The sequence below is a fragment of the Podarcis cretensis genome, assembly GCF_951804945.1.
Source record: "Podarcis cretensis genome assembly, chromosome: 3".
Lineage (NCBI taxonomy): Eukaryota > Metazoa > Chordata > Lepidosauria > Squamata > Lacertidae > Podarcis > Podarcis cretensis.
The window spans coordinates 30,449,853-30,469,556 of NC_137172.1; the positions used below are offsets into that span (position 1 = coordinate 30,449,853).

The 19,704-nt window shown below is 40.6% G+C and overlaps 1 protein-coding gene across 4 annotated transcripts in view; it reads right to left on the bottom strand.

Annotated features, from left to right (window-relative positions):
* Positions 1-3,557: 3,557 nt before the first annotated feature.
* EPRS1 (glutamyl-prolyl-tRNA synthetase 1) overlaps positions 3,558-19,704 on the bottom strand; it is a 47,529-nt gene continuing 31,382 nt past the window's right edge. For 2 of the 4 annotated variants that reach the window (XM_079968408.1, XM_079968409.1), the window contains 15 exons: positions 19,383-19,664; positions 18,622-18,855; positions 16,536-16,804; positions 15,475-15,526; positions 14,794-15,003; positions 13,761-13,833; positions 13,014-13,093; positions 11,799-11,900; positions 11,022-11,177; positions 10,738-10,935; positions 8,964-9,137; positions 7,939-8,099; positions 6,805-6,883; positions 4,491-4,555; positions 3,558-3,926 (listed from right to left, as the gene is read on the bottom strand). In XM_079968408.1, coding sequence (XP_079824534.1) covers positions 3,776-3,926; positions 4,491-4,555; positions 6,805-6,883; positions 7,939-8,099; positions 8,964-9,137; positions 10,738-10,935; positions 11,022-11,177; positions 11,799-11,900; positions 13,014-13,093; positions 13,761-13,833; positions 14,794-15,003; positions 15,475-15,526; positions 16,536-16,804; positions 18,622-18,855; positions 19,383-19,664 — 2,286 coding nt within the window. In that variant the 3' untranslated portion in view covers positions 3,558-3,775. The remainder of the gene's footprint in view (positions 3,927-4,490; positions 4,556-6,804; positions 6,884-7,938; positions 8,100-8,963; positions 9,138-10,737; positions 10,936-11,021; positions 11,178-11,798; positions 11,901-13,013; positions 13,094-13,760; positions 13,834-14,793; positions 15,004-15,474; positions 15,527-16,535; positions 16,805-18,621; positions 18,856-19,382; positions 19,665-19,704) is intronic. The other 2 variants (XM_079968410.1, XM_079968411.1) reach the window with 1 other exon arrangement.

Here is a 19,704-nt window from a genome sequence, read left to right on the forward strand (position 1 = left end):
GGTTTGACAGGGTTTTCTTCTTTGCAAGTCCACATTCAAATATGCTTAAGACCAATTGGTCATTTAAGGGCACTGTCACGGACATAGCCGGTCATTCTGCAAACTCTCCTGCGAACAAGCCTAAAGTTGTAAAAACCAGACAGTCTTTTCATTGATTGCCCGGAATTCCATATTCCTGATGCTTTTTTAAAACCAAGTGACTACCTAAATGGGTCCAAAGTTAGAAACATAACAATTTCACTAAGCCTTCTGGTAATTTACGGTAATCATTAAGTTGAAACCATTACCTTTTTACTATAGAAAAGAATGTTTGTAATACCAATCCGTATATCTTAAACTGCATGCCCCTTCATTCCCAGAAGTACGTTTCTTGGCCCAGTTGACAGAAGAACTTGGTGATCTGCATGATCAGATCATGGGTGACAGCTATTCACACAATCAGCTTCTCATTGGAACAATATAAAACCCCAAGGAACTGCTGATTGCTGGTACAGTTGCTAATTGTCGTGGAAATTGGTAGCTTCTTATGGAACTAATTACCTAGGAAATGACAATAGATCCCAATAATTCAGAGCTAATTGGGATTTGCAATGAATGTCCCCTGCCCACTTTCATAATTGTATTTATTTCCATTCTTAAAATAGGTGGTGACCTTGCAATTATCACTGCCTTACACATTTCTTTATGATGCTGAAATTGTTTCCCAGATCCTTATTCAACCCAGAGTTGTGTGAATAAGACTTTATTTGATGCTACACCACAAAATAAGAATGATAATACCCCATAGCATACATCTTTATCACTGGAAGACTCTCCCCTCAAGGTGCAACATCATTCTCTGGGGCAAAAATGCATTAATGTACAGTAATAAATAAGGGAATGGGAGCTGTGCACTCTAAAATAAAGCACTGGACCATCCCAAATGACACCACCAGGTGAACATCCCCTACGACGTGCCCTAGAGTTGAGTCCAGCCTGTTACTTTCCTGTAGCAACTACAGCAGCGTCACAGTTTCACATGTTAAATAGAAGGTCTAGCTTGTTCATTTTCAGTTTTGTCATCATGATGATGATAGCCTATCTCCTCTTCAAACAGATGTTCACCATCCTCCATCCTGGTTATCAGTTTGGGAGTATGTACCTTTCAGTGCAAGTTAGCCCATTTTTTCATGCACACATATTTTAATGGCTCACACTTCTTTGTGCAACACACATTTTATTGCGCTTCACAGATATTGCTCCTGAGTTCACAGGTGCAGCTGCAGGCAGACCAGTCCCCATCCTACCCCACCACGACCACCCCTTTTCTGGCCATGGGTTTTTCCCCTCCTGCCCCTGCAGCTGGGGCATGTGTAGCTTAATAGGCTAGTATAGTGTAAACATAACTTTTATGTGTACTGGGAAACAAAACAAAAATTGTATGACTCACTTAATTGCAATATTCACTTTATTGTGGTGATCTGGAACCACACCCACAACTTCTCTGAGGTATGTCTGTACTTTGAGCAGACTTTAACTATGTTGGATGAAGAGCATTTCTTTCACAATTAATTTCCAAGCAATATCAAGAGCCAAGGTTAGCAGGGAAAGAAAATTGTTATCAATACTAGCTATATATAATACACGTTACTAAATAAAGCTTGCTTTCTCAACTGGCCAGCTAAACCATGGGTAGCCAATGGATCTCAAACCCTCAGAGAAGGAAAGCTCTGATCCTAAACCTCTGCTGCCTTGTGGGTTATCTTTGGGAGAAGAAAAGGCTAAGGATTGAACCCTATACACATCTGGAGGGGAGTCCCTAAGGAGCACACCTCCTTCCAGCAACTCCTGCAGCCAAGCTGGTGCCAAATGTATTGCTCCGCTTTCCTTTGGATCACCTCAACAAGGCCAAGAGTTGGATCTTGTTGTATGGGCAAGCTCAGGACCTCCATACACACTGCCCAGGTTTGCGCCCCAGCAAGGTCATTTTTGTGCTAACGCAGCAGTTTGACTTCACCCCTGGAGACACACTCCATTGCCTCCCAAGACCGACTGGGGCACACAGACTCCTGAAGGCGTACTCCATTATTTCCCAAGATAGATGGATGTGAACAACAACCACCCATGAGGCAGTCAGGTGGCAATGAGTTTACTCATTAATTTATTCTCCCTTACTCTCCAGAGCTGATTTAAGGCATGCACAGGGGGCTGTAAGAAGAAGTCCCATCCCGTAAACAGACGTCCACTTGTGCAACATGGAATATCACCTGTGGTATCCATGATCCAACCCAAAGTTACATATTGTAATGTCTCATAAAGTCACTTGTATATAAATTACAGGAGCCTCACGGTACTTAGCTTTGGCTGGGTCATTCAGCGCTTTTTCCAATTATGTTTTGGTTTCAAAGGCCAGGGCAAAGGAACTTCTGAGGGTGCAAACTACAGAGAGGGCCAGTCTCCTGAGAGGATCTGTAGGGAATGAAATGCTCTTTCAAATATTTGGAGTCATTTAGGGCTTTAAACACTAACACCAGCTCATTGAATTAATGTTCCTACTGAAACCTTAAAAAAAAAAAATCAAAGTAATTGTGATCAAGAGACACAAACTCAAGCAAATGACATAGTGTGGGCATTATTTAAATCAAGTTGTTCTGAATCTGCCATTCATTTCTTTGAAGCTGCAGTGACTCAGAAGCCAAACCAGCCTTGTTCAATGTTTCCCCTACTACATCTGTTCATGCCAATCATTTTTCAAATTGATATTAAGAGAATTTCATTTATAAAAGGGTAGTGAGGGGGGAAAGAAAAAAATGATAAAAAACCCTGTTATATTACCATATATTAATATACAGATGCTTATTCTTATTATCCTAATGTACACATAACTGTCAGTAATCTAATATATTCTGTGTAAACTAATTCCAAATATCACTGTATTTACCCAAAGGAAGTATGCCTCTAAGCTATCGGTTCATATGTTGCCAATGTTGTCATGCTGTTGGGCCATTAATTAAAGGGGATTGATTACCCTATTCCTGCCAATCATAGGAATGATCAGCAATTATCACAGTATAGTTGCATTCTTGTAAATCTTGTGAAAAATGACTTGGTAAAGGCACAAGGTAGGGAACTGTCCTATCTGCAGGTGCTGGAAATATGACTGGTTTTAATGGTCATTGTGACGCAGATCTTTAAACTAAACAAGGTGGCATCCATTGAAGTTGCTTCCAATGAAGATTATGTACACTAATGCAGTGCTCTCCAGATGCTGGATTACAAATCCCATCATCCCTGACCACTGGTCATATAGGCAGGAGCTCATGGGAGTTGTACTCTGGAGGGCACTATGCTGTACACTTTTAAGTTTTTCTAACAATTGGTTTTCTAATCACAATTTTAAAACTTTAAACTTAGCACTCTGCAGGCAGACAGTATCTTCCACTCATGGAATGAAGTGTTGCAGCTCATTCAAGAATGTTGAACACTACAGTATTAATGTGAATTTATCCAACCTTTGCATACGGCATTATCTACCACACAAACCATTTTATCCCACAAGCAAAAAAGAAGCCAAGTGGTAGCTGACAATATGTATTTATTATTAGAGATGTTGTATACAGAAAAGTCTGTGCATCACTGCTAGTCTGACTGGAGGGACTCTTTGACTCTGTATGGCTTTATTTGCAGCTGTTTTAAAAAGTAACAAAAACGTGATAGGATCTGGGAAGATTTCAGTCTTTATTTCAAAAAGTTGAGGGCTTAAAAGATAAAGAAAATGGTGTTTCAAACTAGCAGTTTAGTAACTACGGCCAAAGAGGGTGTAGAACTTGGCAAGGTTCTTGCCACAGACACATTTTGCTCCGTTCTCCAGCTTACACAGCGGCTTGAAGGGGATGCAGAGACTTTTTGCTCCCATGGATGGAGCGCCAGGCTCAAGGTCTTGATCTCTGAAATGGAAAGCAGATTTCCTTTAATGCCCAAAACTGAGCTAAATGGCAATGCCCCACAATTGTGCACTAACCAAAGGTATCACATATGACCTAATGTGAGCCTGATTTGCAGAAATCAAAACATTCTTGAACCAAAGGAATTAATGCTGCGCAGAGAGTAAAGTTAAGGTAGCGAGATAGATTTGCAAGAGAGCTTTACAAAGACAAAAGACGGAGGACTGACAAAAACGAGGGACAGTCTATTGTCCCATAATTAGTAGGGATGTTGCAGGGCTTCCGGTGAACCATGAACCAAAGGGTGTCTTGGCACCTTAATACAGATCATGGTCTTCCACTGTAAACTGTTCCTCCAACAAGTCTAGAACAAAGGTGCTTTTCCTTTTAGAAAAATTATACTTCTTGTTAGCTGATTCTTTAGCATGGGCCCCATAACATCTATTACAAAGACCAATTCCTATTTTTGTCTTAACGTTCAAATTTGAAAGAACTCAGAACAAGTGTGCATCTCAATTGGTACTTATGTATTTGTATAGTTATGTCTATACACAAACATTTATTTACCTGGCAGTTGTCTTTTTGATCCAGTCCTCACAATCTATTTCACCACAGAAAGGAATCTGCACTATCTGAAGTCAGAAAGGAAAATACACATTGTTGAGGTTATATAATTAATCTTAATTAATGTCTTATATATTGAATAAAACTTGTCTGTTCCAATCTGCAAGGGAAAATAACTGAAATGAGTCTAACAGAAAGTAGTGTAATGTTTATCTGTTTTAGCTGCCTTGAGAGAAGTCAAGTCTGATGATAGGATTCAAAAGCCTTATGAGCTTTATATTTCACTACAAATAAAATTTCACTCCCCTGCCCCTCTGGCCTAAGATTTGTGTGTACATTCAACACAGTGGCCCCAGCAGAGAGCTTCTTGAAAGTGACTGGACTTTTGAAAACATCTTCACATTAAGATAGAAAGTCGCCCCTCAGTGGTGCAACTCAGTAAAACACCACTTAAAGCCAGACGTTATAAGGAAGGACAATGTCATTAGAACTTATTCTGCAAAAGATTCATAGAAAAAACAGTCCCTAACGTATTTCCTTAAAGTGAAAATTTGAATGCCATGTTTTCTCTCCAAAATCACTTATTAATTGAATATTTTAGCTTTCATGTATTTTGCCAGAATTTCAGAAACACTCTTCTAGATCCAGAAGCAAACATATTTTGCAATAATGCACACAGAAGTGCTCATCACAAAGGAAGAGAGGTGCGTGTGTAGGGAGCTCACACGCCCAAGAGATTATTGGACTGGCATGTTAAACTGAATGACATGCCCTGGTCTGCAGAACCAAAGGAATAACCATTATGAGTTCTTGAACTTCAAGTGACGTATTCGCTTTTCAATAAAGATGTCTTCTGTATTGTTTGTTTTCCAAGCCATAAAGGCTTTACAGGCATTTGCTACATTTGAAATTTAACATAAACTAAGCTCAGCTTCAGTAGATAGCACATACAGCACATAGGAAAGTTAATAATTTCTCATAATTCAGCATTGTTTGAGTGATTATACTTCATTCTGGCTCCAACTTTTAGAAAAGAAAGAAATTGATTCAAACTTGAAGCACACATTAAGGGAGCCTGCTATTCTTCTAGGAAACATGAATATGAAATGTGTATAGTTTGCAGGATTTTGTTCCTCTCAAGAGTGCTACAATTCGAACAGCAGCACCACCAGATCACATAAAGGCCTTCAACTTGGACTCAATGGCACTGGACTCAATGACACTCCTGACCCATGAAAGGAAAAAAACAGGATGGAAAATGCCAGGTCCTAAAACCTAATTTAGTTTATGACAAACAGCAGCAGGATGCATAAGTTGTATCTGTTTAAATAAATTCCACAACGTAAGTCAGCTGCTTGTTTTGAAGGAGGCATGTTGGAAAATGACTTATCTTTAATAAATGTTATTAAAAATAGGTCAAAGCTATTTGAGAATAATTCACACAAATCAAACTCTAACGTAAAACCAGTAGCCAGAGCACAAAACACTCCAGCGGCAATCTAAAATACTTTGCTGCAATTAAAGGTGCTTCATTGCACCTTCATATCAATTCCAATAACCTCTTGTCATCCAGCTTTTCTGCATGTACTTGTTGACCTCTATTTAAATCAGATAGAAAGAGTTCTTTGACGCAAGCAATGCGTTCTTTGAACTGACAAGACTAGTTATATGGTCTGCTAATTATTTTACGGTTACTTGTAATGAATTGATTACAGTATCTGATCTAGAATTCAACTTGATACTATTTCTTAGAGATGGCATGGCTATTTTCTGCTGAAAAAGCAGCACAGCTGAATAAGTGTCACAGAGAAGGCAGCCTTCCACCTTCACTAATGTTTTTAAAGACGTGGAGAGGCATCCTTTTCACATACTGCAATGGACATACATAGATGTCCCATAGCCTTGATGGAGGATGAATGGGTTATGAGAGCTGACCACAAAGGAAAAGATTCTGCAGTGACAGCTGCAATTAAATGAGCCAAGAGGTTAAAGTTTTTAAAGAACTACAGGCTCCACTACATGTCTTAAAACTGCAAGCATTATTCCCAAGGAATGTGATATTGATTTAACATTTGGCATTTTTTGAGGTTGCAATTATTCTGAGACTCCTAAGAAACTCTCATGTTTTAGGTCAGTACAAACTGCTAATTCTGCAATCCCTGAATAAATTTGTGTTGCTCAATTGTGCCTTCACTTGCAAAAACAAAACTTGCAGCCTATTCTTACAAATGCTTCCTTGAAAGACCGCCACACCGTGTTCATTAAGGCTGTAAATATACATTGGATTCCAGTCTTGATCATGCTGCAGATTTCTTACCTTTCCCAAATCAAGTGCAGTCTGAAACTCTTCCATTGTATTGGCCACCACCATATGATTCTTTAGGTCATTAGAAGCTCTGAGAAAGAGTAGATATTCAGTCAACATAAGCTTTTACTTATTGTAAAAAGAAACTCTTTAACCACAGAGCCAGATCTTAAGAATGCATCTGAATTGCATCCCACTAATTACATTCCAGTTTTTGTCCACACAGCAGTCCAAACAATGGTTAGGTACATGCTTAGCTGCAGTCAAAGGTGGGATATAAAAGTGCAATAGCCCAAAGTACAATGCAACTCATTCTGTGTGCCCAAGGTGACTTTGGGCTTCTGTGCTTCAAACCTTCAACGCACACCACACCTCTTTTGAAAATGAAGGGAATTTGTGACTGTGTTATATTCACAAGACACACTGAAGTCCTTATGCAGACCTAAAGTAGCTCTTGGGATACAAATTTAAGTCCTGTGATATCTTAGTGCAGGACAAGCATCTGGGCCTAGAATCCACTTCCAAGAGAAGCTTGATTCCATTAATATAGAGTATGCCTTCTCTGGGTGTCAGGCCATAAAAACTGGTGGAAGAGCAAACTGAAAGTACAAGGGCTAGTATTCAGTTTAGATGGCATGAGTTTTTTTGTGAGAAAAGTCAGCATTAGCCAATAGAAAGGACTGTAACTTCTATACTGATGACCTTTTTTGCCTAGCTGGTCAGGCAAAGCAATCTAAGAGAATTGGGGGGGGGGGTGAATTGAATATAGATAAATAATCAGTTCTAGAGTCACAGAAGGGAGGAGCTGCATTTTACCCCCTCCCCCTTTCTAGTCTTGTTTTTTTTTTTTTAGTCTCTTCATTGCTCCTGTTTGGGGGATTCACTCGACCATTCCCCACCCCACCAGCTCAAGCTATTGGGAAACTTTGAGATCATTGGTGAGGGTGATTCAGACAGCTCAGTTTGCCATGCATTCAGTGCAATCCAGGCAGGGTGGGTAAGTGAATGTTAAATCTAGTTGTGCCCTGATCCTCAGTTCATTTCCTCATTCCTTTGGAAACCCATGAAACGACAGACAGATGAATGAGACACACAGTATAAAGAAGCAAATGTGTCAGTTTGAAAACAGCCTCCCCCAAACTCAACCTGTCAAAAAGATTAGTCTGGATTTTGTCCAGAACACGTCTCAGCTGGTCCACTGCTTCATTTTCAGCAAAAGTCAGCTTCTCTCCTGTGTCTCGTCTAACAGCTACAAACTGATGATTTTTCATATCTCGTGGACCCACTTCAAGCCTGATTGGAACACCCTAAAAAAAAAAAGGCGGAGGCCATGAACAGAGCGTTTTATACATTTCTTTACATCTGTCTACCTTGCTTAAGTGGAACACAAAACTATTTCAGGGAAGGAGCTACCCCGGGTTATAGTCAAGAAACTTACACCTGGCAAAAATGCAAATTATTCCACACTCCAGAATAATATAAAACAAATGTGTCACTTTAAACCAAATCTTTAAACTATGGTTTAAAGGTGAAGGCACCCACTGCAGGTATCACAGGTGCTTTATTCCTCTTCTGCTCCTGTTGCACTGCTAACAGCCAAGCCACGTTGCAGCTTAGCTTTACATCCAGGTTCGTGTTGTTTGTTTCGCCCAAACTACAAGTAGAAAGCCAAGAACAAACCTTCCAGACAGATCATGCTTTGCTTCAAGGAAAACAAACTCTGACTCTGGGCTTGGATGCAAAGCTAAGCCAAACCAAGTTTCAGATCCCAGCAGCACAGTTTAGTGCAAGTATGGTTTAAAGTGACATGCAAACCAGACCAGTATTGATAGCATGTCTCCAATAAGATAACATCCTGAAAGTTTAGTTTACACTGCAAAAACTCAAGCTATTACTCCTTCCCAGCCTAGAAGTAAGACAATGTGAGTGAGTCAATACTAAGAGGTTGGATACTTTATTACACAGGCACTCTTGAAGTAGGTGAACTCATCAGAACTGGAAAATAAAGAACAGATGACATGTACTTAGGGGAAAGTTCATAAGGAGGAGGGTTTACTGTCGCTAACTGGTAACTCCCATTTTCCTTCTGCATATACTACTGAATGATGTATCCAAGGAAAGGCTGACAATGAGGAATGCATCAAAGGAGAACAGAACTGAACAACATTTACCTTAAGCTCCCAGTGATTGAATTTCCATCCAGGTGAATAGTTCTCTCTCAAGTCAACACGCGCACGGATATTGGCACTTAATAGCTGCTTACGGTATTCAGTACACTTTGCCATCAGGGCCTCCTTGTCTTCTTCCGAAAGCGAATTGGTGATTCCACAGGGAATAATCACAACCTGAGTGGTGATGCAATGATTGAGTTAGGAGCATTAACAAAAATGCTGTTTGCAAGAATTACAATATGTAGGCCCTAAACTTGTAGATTGCTCTTAAAACCATCAGTTTTGAAGCAAAAGGACTATTGAAGCAGTGCTGCAATAAAATCAACTGCATTAAAATTTTATAAATATACACTGAAACAGTGACCAAGCACTCAATGAGCAGAATTATTTATACATGTATTTATTGTATTGATTTATTTTATTGTTTCCCAGAACTAGGACTCAAGGCGCTCACAAAAATTAAAATAAACACAGATAAAACACACACAGCTTAAAACATATAAAATGTTGCTGTTTAAAACGTAATTAAACTGGAAAAAAGAAACTGTGCCAACAGAAAAGGAATAGCAAGAGAAACTGTTAAGAGTATATTGAACTGACTAGATTAACAGAGGCAATTTGAGATCACATTAAACAGGAGTTTCAAAAAGCATGGGGAAAATGCAGAGAATACTTCACAAAACAGTGCCCTAAAATACATACCTGGACTTGTTTTGATTAATGTCTGCAGGAGACTTTGTGGATATTTAAGTTATAATTAGAAAAATCTTAATAATTATTCATAAAGGACACAGTTTATAAGAATAAGGAGGCCAGATACAGGATAAAGGAAGTCTTTTATTTTGTTGTTTGTACTGTTGTATGTTATGTTCACTGTATGTTATGCTCACGTTTAATGTGTATTGGGGGGGTTGTGTTATGTTGTAAATAAAATTCCAATAAAAAATGAAAAATAAAAAATAAATAAAAAGCAATTAAACTACCTATGGAATTAAAACACATCTATTAAAACGCAGATGGGGAAAACAGTACAGCATACCATTAGGATACCTTTCCTTAAAAGCAGTTAGTTCCCAAAGAAAGTTTTCAGATGCTGCTAGAAGGACAAGGAGAGAGCAAACATAGCCTCCAGAGAGTTCCAAAGCCTGGGAGCAGCCACTGAGAAGGTCCTCTCCAAAATACCCACCAAATGTCCCTGTGAGGAAGGCTGGACTCAGAGAAGTGCCTCCCCTGAAGATTTCAGAACCCAGGCAGCTTCATATGGCTCAGTCCTTCAGAATTAAGGGCCAGTAAATGTGTGTTGGATCAAAAAGGTGTTGTCGATTGAGGGTGAAAACACCTAAGTAAAGGTGTCTGCCAGATCTCTCAGGAGGCTGTTTCATAATGCAGTAAGAATGCCCTCTTTCTGCTTGCCACCCAGTGGACAGAAGCAGGCTGCCGCAAGATTTCCCCATCCTCTCTCTATTTCCCTCCACATCTTAAAGATACAGTCAGAGGACATCAGCAGCTGCACAAGCATTAAGATTATCTGCCAGTCAACTCAGTGACTTGGAGCCAGACTAAGTTACTTGTGCTTAGGTCTTATGCAAATCTATGGGGCAATTTAGTCGTGACTTACACTTAAGTTTCCATTAAACTAATTTAATGGGATCTAAGTGTAACTATCTTAGTCTGGATTCAACACCCCCCCACCACCACCATTCTAGAAAATAAAAGGGAAAAGAGAGATGAATTGGCACTAGCAAAAGGTTTGTATCTATGTGATTTTACTCACCTGAACAGAAGCGACCCTGGGAGGTAGTACTAGACCCATGTTATCTCCATGAATCATGGTCATTACGCCAATGGTCCGCGTTGTGATACCCCAAGAGTTCTGATAAGCAAATTGCTTCTCTCCTGGTATCCTGGGATCTTCAAAGACAATCTCAAACATCTTTGAAAAATTCTGTCCCAAGTGATGAGAAGTTGCTCCCTTAAAAAAGGCAACAATAAACAAAATTCAGATAACGTCTTCCTACATATTAATGAAGTATATAAAATGTTTTTATGAGAACATACCTGGATGCCTCGCCCACTGGCGGATATAAATGCCTCAATGGTAGTTGTATAATCTCCGCCTGCAAACTTCTCCTTTTCTGTCTTTCTTCCTTTCACAACAGGAATTGCCAGAAGCTCTTCATACACACGAGCATACAGATCAAGGATCTGTAATACCTGAGACAAGTAATAAAAAACAGTTTGTAGAAATTTAGACTAAGCTATATGCCAAAAGTATTACTTAACCATTTGGTAGAATCATAGGAAAGCCAATGATAAATATGAATGGCCTTCTCGAATCCTAATAATTTATGGCGGCTATCAAATAAAAATTTAGCATTTACAGTTTAAAGCTCTAGCAATAACCACTGAATCCTATCCGACAACAGATAGTGGTTCTCGGACATGAAATTATCTGTCATTTGTAACTATGATAGTTCACTAGTTGTGTTATTTCATTTCCTGTCTGGGGGTTCACATAGTTGACACCCAATTTTGAAACATGTAGATTATTTGAGTGACAACAACAAGCCAATGAGATTCAAATTAATTCTTGTATATCACCCCATGAGAAAACAATGTCCAACACAATTTAACACTGCATCTACTTTTCATATAATCTCTCTGTGTTATTAGCCTTTTCGGACATACTGAAGAAAAGAAGCTTCACTGTTTTCCCTCAATTATGCTGAAATAGGAAGTGGACTCCCTCCACCCACTGATACAACAATTCCAAATTTTCCTTGAATGGTGGATGGTGAAGAATGAAGTTCGTTTAACTTAATCTGTGCACTGTACCTCTTCTGCTGCCTCTTCGTAAGTTGCAAACGCTGTGTGTCCCTCCTGCCACAGGAATTCACGAGTACGCAAGAAAGGCTGTGGATGTTTGAACTCCCAGCGCTGCAATACAAAACAAACAAACAAAAAACAGAGTGTCATGAAAAGTTAAGTTGTTGTCATCATTAATGAGCTTGTTTTAAATGTATTATTTAGCATTGCTCAAAGTTCTATTTTTCAATGATGCATTATACTATATGAATTCAAAGGCATAGTGAGTTGTAATTAACGAAATGCAAAGGCTAAGGCTCCATCGGTACAAGAAACTTTCAACCCCTCTGCTCCCCCTAAATTTGTTCTGGAGTTTCCCAAACCCTCCAGATTAGATTTGGGGACGACATGAAGTTTCTGCCAGGGTGGGGTCCCAATGAACCTAGAGAGAGTTCTTGTGCTGGCTTCTGCTAGTGCTACCTAGATTTTACATATTGTTAAGAAACCTACTATTCACACAAAAGGAACCAGAGATTATTTTAACTGCCATTTGTTTTCAATATAAAAATGCTATATTCTCATATGCTGATTTCTATTATTTCTGTGAAGATTGTAAATACCAGTAGACAAGGATAATTTGCATGATCACATATCCAGATACAGTGGTACCTCGGGTTAAGAACTTAATTCGTTCTGGAGGTCCGTTCTTAACCTGAAACTGTTCTTAACCTGAGGTACCACTTTAGCTAATGGGGCCTCCTGCTGCTGCTGCCGTGCAATTTCTGTTCTCATCCTGAAGCCAAGTTCTTATCCTGAGGTACTTATTTCTAGGTTAGCAGAGTCTGTAACCTGAAGCGTCTGTAACCTGAAGCATATGTAACCCGAGGTACCACTGTATATCGCAACGGCTGTCACAGTTCAGGCCTGTAGAGATTCCCAAAATGTGTGCACTACATACCACATTTTTTTCATTCAACATGGCGTTTGTTAGGATGTGGAAAGCAGCAATGAAGAAATATTCAGAGCATAAGATATGAATCAAATCCTTCAACACAAGAAGTGCCAGGTGAAAAAATATGGCAATTTCTCCCCACAAAGACTATACATTCTAACAACCCACAACTTAACTTAAAAAGCGGGTTTTGGTGATTGCTGATTGATTGATTGATTGATTGATTGATTGATTGATTAAGAATGAGCATATTGGGTAAAGCACAGCAAATATCCGGTATATCTTTCACTTACCACAACATTGCACCACTGATTAAGTTTGATGGGGAGATCCCTGTGTGATTGAACCCACTTTGCATAGGCAGGATACATTACTGCAAAAAAAGGAGAATATTTTCAGAATGCTAACTATTGGTTTTGAAAACCTGATTTGTAAGAGTTTTTATTCCCATGCATAATAATACCTGTGTGAACTAAGGGTGACCTCCAGTGATGTCAGCCTATTTGCGCTTCCACTGGTGCAATGTGACTTGTCCTTCCTACCCTCCCCCTAGAACCCCCCAGTTTGCAAATTGGGGAGAAAGGAGAGGAAAGGGAAATCCCATCCTATCTGCTGGCATGTTGCTGGATCTTACCCTAAGTGTTAGGCTAATCCTTTATATTTAAAATTTAAATACATGAGAACATGTTGTTCATCTTGTTTCTTCCTTATTTATTGCATTTTATTCATTGCATTTATATCCCAGCTTTCCTTGAAGGAGCTCAAGGTGATGTGCACAGAAATCTTCACTACAACCCTGTGAGGTAGGTTAGGCTAAGAGTGAGTGACATGGCCCAAGGTCGCTCAGTGAGCTTCACAGCTACAACTCTAACCACTACACCACATTTCTTGATAACAAAATACTTGATTTCTCCCCTACTCTACCTGCTTTCATTCATGAGTAGATGAACTTCAGTTATTATAAAAGCCAACATCACTAATTGATAGGAAAGAGGGACTATTTAGCTGTAGTATTTTATTTTAAATCTGTAAGACTGTACCTGTTTCACTAGTAGGACGTACAGCTATTGGTTCAGCCAGCTCTGTTTTGCCAGATCTTGTAACCCAGGCAACCTGAAATCAATGAATGTAAAAGTTTAGAAAATACTACTTTTTATAAATATATTTCATGTCATTCTTAATAATATGGTGGGTACAATTTTGTTTTTTAAAAAAATTGTGACACATGTTGTCAGGGACTCAGCGGGAGCGCAGGGAGGAGAGGAGATGGAGAGCGAGGGGGAGCAATCCGAGGGCAGCGTAGGAGAGGATGACAGCAGCCCAATAGATTCCGTGAGCCTCTCCAGCGAATCGGAAGATTCACAGAAGGGGGCGCCGATGGGCAGGGCAAGGGGGGACCCAAGGGGGACACCCCAGAAACAAGGGGCCAGCGGGGACTCCCAGAGCAGCAGTTGGAAATCAGGACCAGCTTCCCCACCAGAGCGTAGTGGGGGGGAGGAGTCCCAGGTATCAGAGCCCACATATTCACCACCAGCGAGAGAAGAGGAGTCAGGGGTGGCCACGCCTCCATCGGAGAGCGAGGGAACGGTCAAGAGGAAAGTTGCAGGCTGGGCGCGCGCGCCAAGTTCAAATGTACAGGCGAGCGGCACAGAAGGTAGCCCGGATAGGGAACCAGGTCCTAAAGCCCGCCGGAAGGAGGGGGAAGAATCATCAGGGTCAGCGTCAGAGGAGTCCAGGAAGGATGAAACCCTAGCGGGCAGGAGGGCCCAGAGGAGAAAGGAACTTAGGAAGAGGTGGAGCAAGGCGAGAGTCTTAAACTGGTGTGGAAGGGGCGGAGACTCAGACGGGACTTCGCCGGTCTAAGGTCGAGACGTAGAGCTGCGCGCTGCGGCTTTAAAATGGAAACTGAACCTCAATAAAGACTTTTGTACATAACTACAGCCTAGCGTTGGTCCTCTGTGAGCTGGGACCTGGAGGCAGCTCTGACACATGTGAATTCTGTTTATCAATTGAAGCTCATAATTGTAAACTTAAATTCCATACATTATTATTAATAATGTGATATAAGATTACCTCCGGGGCAAAATCAGCAATGTGTGTCTTCTCCTTTTCCAACGCAGCCTGGGATACGAACATTGGAAAGTAGCAGTTTTCCACACCAAGTTTCTTGATTTCACCATCAAAAAACTCTTTGATGCTTTCCCAGATGGAAAAAGCCCAGGGACGGAGAATGTAACAGCCACTCACATCGTAGTATTCAATCATCTCTGATTTTGTGATCACCTTTTAAAGGAAATATCAATGTTTCAGTGTCACGAAAATCGTGTTGTCGGCAGCAAGTTTTAAAAGTATCAAATAGAAATAAAATTGAACGCATGACTTTCAATGGAAATGAGCACTGAACATTCATGTATGAAAGGTGTTTATCTTTTATTAGAACCATAAATATCCAAATGCACCTATGTAGAGACCGGTTTGCATGTAACACTAAGGCAAGACATTGCTTAGAGCGAGTAAGCAAACATATGGATCTCAACCACTGTACCCTTTTCCTATGGCTGCTGCACAGGCTGGGGCTGAGCCATGGTTTGGTTTAGCATTAAATCTGATGCCAAGCAGCCACTTTAGACAAGCCAGGAGCTGCAACCAAGGTTCGTTCTTGATTGCAGTTTAGCTGCAAAAACTGTTCTTAAGAGTACATTATTTTGAAGACTGTGAAAGAGCACTCCCAGGTAAAACTCAAGATATACTTGCCTGAGAATACCAGTCAGATAGATTCTCTTCCTTCTTAGCCTCTAGTCCCAACCTGTCGTATATTAGAAAGATAGAAGCATAATCTTAGCCTCAAAAACAACCGCCATAATTAATAAAGCAACAGCCCACTTTAAATATTTTGTTTTATTTCAAAAAACTGTTAAAACTATGCAGACATGAATTAAAATGTTTAAACATTTCAATGAATTTAAACAGGCAAATTTATTATATAACGGCAAGAGTCTTCAAGCTGACAAGCTCCCTCAAATAACAATACAATTAGTGGGGAAAGAGCATATTAAATGTGAAGGGGGAAAACCCCAGCGAGTGTTCTGGTAGCTCCAGTCATGGTGAGGAGGACTGGAGCACCACTATGCCACCCTCTGAGCTGTGTCGCTGCTGCTCAGTGGGACCCGGATGGGGCACAGGAGCACTGAGCTGATGGTGCCAATCTAGTGCTACCTTGTCCTCACTTGATCCCAGCAAGCAGCCAGGAGAACAGGGCAGGAGTGGTGCCCTACCTCATTCTCCGCAACTGGGTAGTTCTCTTTTTGCTCTCATGGTGTCAGGAAAAATACATACTTATGAAAAGAAAAATCCCTTCCCCCTTTCACATTTGCTATTTCTTTCACCTGAAACATCTCCATGCTTTTGCCAGGCCAGCTTCCTATATATGATTCCTATAAGCCACAATTTTACTCAAAGACTCTCTCCCATGGACTACCACAACCCCCAACTTACTTCTGCTACCAACTTAATTACGTCCATATTAGCTCCTTTTCCTTGGCTTTTGTTGTAGGCAGTCTGGACAAGGACTGTCTATTTTGTGTATTCTACCCAAAAGCTAGCAAACAAGTTGATAGTGATGTTGCAATAGTTAGAAGGGATCCAAGCCCAACAAAAGAACAGATTTATAATGTTTTAACATAAAAACAACCCAGCAGGGTTGGGGTGTTGTTGTTTTTTGCCTTCATTATCTCCCTTATAGCCAATACCAATTTTAACACTACATTATTTCCTTTACCCTGCTGCCCAGACTATATTTTAAGTAGAAATTTCACCTGGTTTGTTTCTTAGGTCCCTGACCATCTCCTGGTCCATTTGAGGATAAGTTGCTGCCACCACTTTGGTCTTTCTGTGATTCTTTCTTTTGGCCCTCATTCTGCTTCTGTTGCTTATTTTGCTTCTCGGATTTGTTCTCTTTCTCTTTCTTCCTCTTGTCTTTGTCTTCTGCTCCGGTTGCAGAGACTGGTTTATAGTCTATTCCCGCCAGTGTCTTGTACTGCGCCTTCAATTGAAGCAGCTCTTGCACTGCAGCATCAATCTTATCCTTGGGGAGGACACCATTCCCATGGAAACACAGGTAACCAAAAAGAAATGAAATAATAGTTAGCTGCATAGAATAGGCAAGGTACAATAATTATACGTACTGGGGAAACTACAGAAAGCAGGCTGAAAGGGAGAACTTCAATGAAACTTCTGCAAGCCGTGATTAGCTGACATATCCGAACCAGCAAACTAAGATTGGAAAGCTAGTTTTCAATCCTGGTTTGCAAAGCTTGAACCAACTATGCTTTTCTTCTTTTGGCGTCACAGCAAAGTGCAGTTTGGGGAAAAAACCACAGTCAATTACTAACCAAGGAGATTTCATGAGAGAGGTAAAAGCACCATTGTTTGGTGTTAGAACTAAAACTACCCAAATGCTTTGAGACATCTGGCGAGAGGCTATAATCAACATAAAAGCAACCCCCAAAGAGTCCCGAAAGTGGAATCCTCACATTCTGTAGCCAAAATATGTGTACTATTCCTTGTTAGGACATGTAACTTGGCAGTATGGAATATAATTGACAGAAAGTTCACACTCGGTGCACAACACCATCAGGAAACAGGATCACTGGTAGAGGTTTGCCCAGCATTTTTGAGAGCTGCTGACAGCTTGAGCAGACAATACCAGTCTACTGGACCACTGGTCTGATTTCATATTAGGCAACCAAAAAGGGAGGGGACAGCCAGACAGCCGGGCATAATGGTTAGTGCTGAACTCTGGGAGACCAGGGTCCAAATCCCTGCTTAGCCATGAAGCTCTCTGAGTGAACCTGGGCCAATGCTGTGGACATTTACTATGCAAACAGTAATATACAGTGGTATCTCGCAAGACGAATGCCTCGTAAGACGAAAAACTCGCAAGACGAAAGAGTTTTTCATTTTTTTAGTTGCTTCGCAAGACGGATTTCCCTATGGGCTTGCTTCGCAAGACGGAAACGTCTTGCAAGTTTGTTTCCTTTGTCTTGCAAGTTTGTTTCCTTTTTCTTGAAACCGTGCATTCAGGGGGTGCAGTTGCAACTTGACAACTCATAGCACGCGGTGTGGTAGCCTTTTTTGAGGTTTTTGAAGACTTTGGTGATTTTTGAAGCTTTTCCAAAATCCGTGCTTCGCAAGACAAAAAAACTCGCAGAATGAATTAATTTCGTCTTGCGAGGTACCACTGTAATGATGAAGTAAGACTGAAACTAAAACCTAAGAAAGGCCTATGTAGTCTATCATTCTGTTCTCACAGTGGCCAATCAGACAGGCCTGCGAAGCAAGCTCCTTCCTCAATTAGGAATCCAGCAACTGATATTAAGAGGCATAAGGTCTTCAGCATTGTGCAAAACAACAATTAGGTCAACATACACAGTTTGCCTCATCTTGCAACAATCTTATATATATATATTTAAGTCTAGGATATTTGTGGATTGCATTGAAAGATCACCAGGGGTCTGAAAATAGAAAAATAGAGGACAAATGTTGTCAGGAGCTGAAGTAAAGATGAGCATGTCAATGAAAGGCAGGAGGAAAAAAAACTGGAGCAGCTACTTCCCTCAAACTCCTTTTTCTGCCTTTGGCCAGAAGGTGGTGATAAATGCTCATGATACGCTTCCGAGTGAAAGGAGAATAGGCTGAATTAAGAGAGGATGCTTTTACATTTTACAAATGCTGCGAAATTCCAAATTTCTCCAGATGCATACCTGCAGAATACTTGACACTGAAAAGAGACCATCTTGCAACTGCAGGTCAGGATATTAGCATAAATTTTAAGTTAAAGGAAATGTGATGAGTACCCCAGGATCCACTCAAACACGTTAAACTGTTAATAAACAGTATTACCTTTTCTGCCTTCTCCGCTTTCAATTTCCGGACCTCTTCTCCTTGGAGAGCAACCTTGTTAAAGAGAGCTTTTGCTTCTGCAGAGTCAGGGACACTGGTTTCTGTCCTTGCCAGCTGGTTTAAGGCATGTGCCTGAGGTGCTGGTAACTGTCCTGGCTTATAATCCTGACCAGTCTTTTCTTTATATTCCGCTTTTAGGGAAAGGAGGAGTTTTACAGCTTCATCCACTTTATCCTATGGGAAGTATTATTGGGAGGGCATTCATGTCACAAGTCCAAGAGTTATGCATGCATATACCTCTAGTTTCCTGCCTGCATATCCAAGGGTGTGTTAACAACACTACATAGATTTGCAATAGATTTTATATTGGCAGATTCCTTTCTGCTCCTTTGCTCCCTCAAAATGGCCTTGTTTCCCCCACAATGGGATCCAGATACATGGAGAAAAGTATTAGCAGTTACTGAGAGTTGCATCCAATGCTGGCCAACAAAATTTTCACCTTCCTCTCCTACTCCCATTTGCCCCCAAAATCTGCTGCGGAGGATCTTCCAACCCTCTGGAACTGATTTTGAGGGTGTGCAGGGGCTGTACTGTTGCACAAGCAGAAGTGTGTTGAAGGAGTGAAACAACAGCACAATATACAACCTTGACTTCCTGGTCCCTTGAAAAAAACTTCTGCCAAAATCAGAATTATGCACAGCTGATGAACAGAGAAAAAACACAGATTTGAAACCACATGCATAATAAAACCACTATTCTACCTTGGACACCTTTTCGGCTTTGAGTCTCCGTACCAGCTCGCCTTGTTCAACTACTTTATTGTACAGAACGTTTCTGTCTACTGGGCTAGAAGATGTCAAACCATTGCAGGACAGAGGAGCAGGATCAGAAGCACAAGAGGACAGGGAGGAGGAAGAGGAGGAGGAGCAGGAGGAGGAAAGAGGAACTGCAGGTGGATGTCCAGGTTTATAATCTTGGCCTGTCTTTTGCTTATATTCTGCTTTTAGAGCAAGAAGCACTTTCACAGCAGCATCTATCTGATCCTGAAGCAGAGAGATAATACAAGAAACGTATCGGTTAAGA